This window comes from Phyllostomus hastatus, unplaced genomic scaffold (assembly GCF_019186645.2).
Source record: "Phyllostomus hastatus isolate PE091 unplaced genomic scaffold, TTU_PhHast_1.1 phas_scaffold_190, whole genome shotgun sequence".
In the NCBI taxonomy this organism is placed as follows: domain Eukaryota; kingdom Metazoa; phylum Chordata; class Mammalia; order Chiroptera; family Phyllostomidae; genus Phyllostomus; species Phyllostomus hastatus.
The window spans coordinates 496,756-500,895 of record NW_025334014.1 but is presented as its reverse complement, the minus strand read 5'-3'; the positions used below and the strand labels follow the sequence as shown (position 1 = coordinate 500,895).

Sequence of the window (4,140 nt, the reverse complement as noted above, 5' to 3'; positions counted from 1 at the left end):
GTCACGAGTCAGTGAAATTCAAAAATATTTCATGCAAATCTAAATAGTGTCTCTGTGTTAAGGGTTGTAGGATAGACAAAGATTACATGGAGAGAATTACAACTTCTTAAAAAGCAATAGAAAAAAAACAGAAAAATTGCTGACACAGAGTCCAATTGATTAATCGCTTTAGGGTATAATGTCATGGTTTGATGTATTCCAGTGTGTGGAAATTTAATGAGAGATCCATGAAGACTGAACATTCTTTGAGACATAAAGGACTGAATACCTAACAGCAAGTTATCAAAGAATTAAGTGAGTTATTCTGAAAGAGACATGATTTTTGGTGCTACATCAATTATATTATAAAGGCCCTCACCACAAATACTACCAATTTAGAGGGCTGACTTCATGCCAATTTTTTTTGAGATTTTTTTTTGCCAGCAGCAGAGAGTAAGTCATTGCTGACTTGTGTGCCCAGGACTGGCAGTTTAAATAAGGCTCTATTAAATACACAACTGGCTGTGGGGCCTTTGATACTTTTCTCTGTTGACAATCCACTAAGATTTAGTGGGAGAAGCTCTGACTTGTAGCCTAAACAAAATCATCTGAGGAGAAACAGAATTGTCAAGGGAAGGTACAATATTCTATTAGGAAGAAGAACACATAGATCTTCACCAAACATTTATTGTGTGTAAACCCACTGTAGAAAGATACAAATAATGAATATGTACTCTAAGATATCATGGATGTATTCTGAGTGTATTCATTATTTCATTACAGGTTCCTTCTCCTGAGCTCTCATTCCAGAAACAGGCTTTAGAGAAGACTAAATGGGACATAGGAACAATGTGACAGAATTTGTCCTCCTGGGCCTCACTCAGGATCCTGGGGGCCAAAAAGTATTATTTGTCATATTTTTGCTCACTTACATTGTGACAATGGTGGGCAACCTGCTCATTGTGGTGACTGTTCTTGCCAGCCCCTCCCTGGGCTCCCCCATGTACCTCTTCCTCATCTATCTGTCACTCATGGATGCAGCGTATTCCACTGCCATTTCACCCAAATTGATCATAAACTTACTCTGTGATCAAAAGACAATTTCCTTCTCAGCTTGCATGGGACAGCTATTTCTTGATCACCTTTTTGGAGGTGCTGAGGTGTTTATTTTGGTGGTCATGGCCTATGATCGCTATGTGGCCATCTGTAAGCCACTGCACTACATAACCATCATGAATAGACAGGTTTGCATCCTGCTGTTGGTGGTGTCCTGGGCCGGAGGCTTTGTGCATTCTGTGGTCCAACTTGTCTTTGTGTACAACCTCCCCTTTTGTGGCCCTAATGTCATTGACCACTTTGCCTGTGACATGTACCCACTATTAGAACTTGCCTGCACTGACACCTACATCTTAGGCCTCTCTATGGTTGCCAATGGTGGAGCAATCTGTACAGTCATCTTTATTTGTTTACTAATATCCTATGGAGTCATCCTAAGTTCCCTCAGAACTTACAGTCAGGAAGGGAGGCGCAAAGCCTTGTCTACCTGTAGTTCCCACATCACGGTAGTTGTTCTCTTTTTTGTTCCCTGCATTTTTATGTATGTGAGACCTGTTTCTAACTTCCCTGTTGATAAATTCATAAGTGTGGCTTATACTGTTATCACTCCCATGTTGAATCCTCTAATATACACTTTGAGAAATGCAGAAATGAAAAATGCTATGAAAAATCTGTGGTGGAAGAAGTTAGCTATGGACAGAATGAGAATGTGTCATTCATATTGAATGCACTTGTTACTAATTCTGAAGCAACAACCAGGCAGTGCATTCTAACAAGGGATGATTTAGTCAACCCAATGAGTTCTGCTGGGATGCTTTTCTTTATTCATACAAAGGTATCAAAAAGTAGAAGAAATCATCCTTTGGGGTTAGAATCAATCTAATACAGAAATTCTGAAGGATGAATAAAAAGGCACATGTATTTTTCTTATTATTAGGAAAAATCAGCTAAGTTCACCTTGTAACATTTTTTATTGTTCAGTTACAGTTGTCCTGATATTTTGCCCATTGCTCTCCCCTGCCCTATACCACCAACTCCCACCTCGACAGTTAATGCCTTCCACATTGTCCATGAGTCTCTTATTCTGGTTTCTTGGCTTGCCTCTCTGCTTTTCCCCTCTAACCCCCATCTTCCTCATCTGTGGTCACTGTTAATTTGTTCTCCATGGTTTATATTAAAATGGGGCTTTAGTAGAGTATTTTTTCCCTTGAAAAGTGAAAATAAGCTACCTTTGAAAATTTGCTTTTACCCCAAATAATGAGAAATCAACTTGCTAATGTTTAGAACAAATTTCTAAGGTTAAAGCAGTGGTTTTATTTATTTTTTATTGTTGCCAAGTACAGTTGTCTCCATTTTCATCCCAACACACTTCCCTGCCCCTCTGATCTCCAACTCCCACCCTTGAACTTACCCCCTTTGGCTTTGTCCATGTGTCCCTCATACATGTTCCTTGATGGCCCTTTCTCTATTTCCCCCAGCATTTCTCTCCTCTGTCCCCTCTGGTTACTATCAGTTTGTACTTTATTTCAAAATTTTAATGTTTATTGTTGTATGCATACAATAGATTTTTGCAGGTGACAAGCATTTTGTCTTCAAGATTACTTCTGTTTCTCATTTTGATGCCTGTGCATTTGAAGTTCAGGATGTTTAGATGGGAGAGGATACCATATTTTGTTAAATGCACAATCATGGAACAGTTTTGTTAGATGGGATGTTGGGTTTATTCAGAGGTTGGGATGACCCCAAATGGAATGGTTGACAATGAAAACAGATTGTAGCACTGATGAGAGTGTAGAATGCCATACTAATCCAAGTGGTATAGATATTTTCATGCTTTTCCTTACCAGTTATTATGTGTATTTTTGCCATTTTTCAAAGAGTAAATGAAGCTTATTTTGTCTTCATGACACTGAAGATTGGGTGAAAAAATGTATTATTTTGCTGAGCAATGTGTTCCCTAAAAGTTGCATTCAACTTCAATACTTTAAATTATAGACTTAATAATGGTTTGTTTTTATATAAACAAAATTTTGGTTTTCAATCTTATCTTAAAATTTTTTTTCAGCATGTAGCCCTCCAGAACATCACAAACTAGAAGGAAGATGGCATTGCTTTCACTTTATTGTAGGAACATCATCTATATTTTGTAAGAGTTTATTTCCTAGCTAGAAAAAAGTAGAACTTTTGTTACTTAAAAATTTTATTATGTATTTTTTATGCATACCAATAATTTATGTAAGTTATACCCAGAATACAATCAATATTGAAATTACTTGTGTATCCCATTCTGCTCCTTTTTCCAGAGATAATCCCAATGTTGAAGTTTTAATTAATCCTAGTTAAAAATAGTTTAACTGCATATGTATTATTCCTTAAATTATAGTTTACAGTTTCATATTCTTTACATTTATTAAAATTATGCTACATAATGCAAAGTTTTCTGAATCTTTTACTCAAAATGTTGACTTCTGAAGATTTAATCATGTTGTTGCTTGTGTCTATAGTCCCACCAGTTCCCTGCTGTGTATTATTCCATGTCTATATATACCACATGCTATCAACCCATGTAGCCAATGTTCTACTCTGTGCTGTTATGGACATCCTGAAAGAAATTACTTTGTGTTAAATGGGCTGTTTACATGCTCACCTTTATGGATGGTTACAGTTTTCTCCTAAAGATGTATTATCAGTTACACTCCTGCTTGTGTGTATATGTGTGCATTTGTGTGTGTGTATGTGTGTAAAGAATTTAAATCTACTTTACAAAGGGCTCTCTGTTGTGATGAAACCAAGTTTTTCAACACATTTTTCAGAAGTGCAACCTCCTTTCCTAATCTGATATGTCATGTTTACAATAAAGTCCAAATACCTGTGTACCTATTTCTAGACTCTTTTCTTTTGATTGGTTTATTATGCCTAAGACAGTACTACATTATTTTGGGTCATGTAAGTAGCTTTTGATATCTGTTAAAAGGCATACTACACAATAGTCTTATTAAAAACAATGGTTTCTGTTTCCAACAACTGTGTTCCACATAATTATTAGAATAATTTTAAAGGTCTTAGAAACGTACCAGGATTTTTACAGACAGTATATTAAATGTC

The 4,140-nt window shown here is 36.4% G+C and overlaps 1 protein-coding gene across 1 annotated transcript; it reads left to right on the top strand.

Annotated features, from left to right (window-relative positions):
• Positions 1–809: 809 nt before the first annotated feature.
• On the top strand, positions 810–1,760 carry LOC123832458 (olfactory receptor 4A5-like). The gene has a single exon (XM_045860102.1). It carries the CDS (start codon positions 813–815, stop codon positions 1,758–1,760), a length of 948 nt encoding a protein of 315 aa, XP_045716058.1. The 5' UTR covers positions 810–812.
• The last annotated feature ends 2,380 nt before the right edge of the window (positions 1,761–4,140 follow it).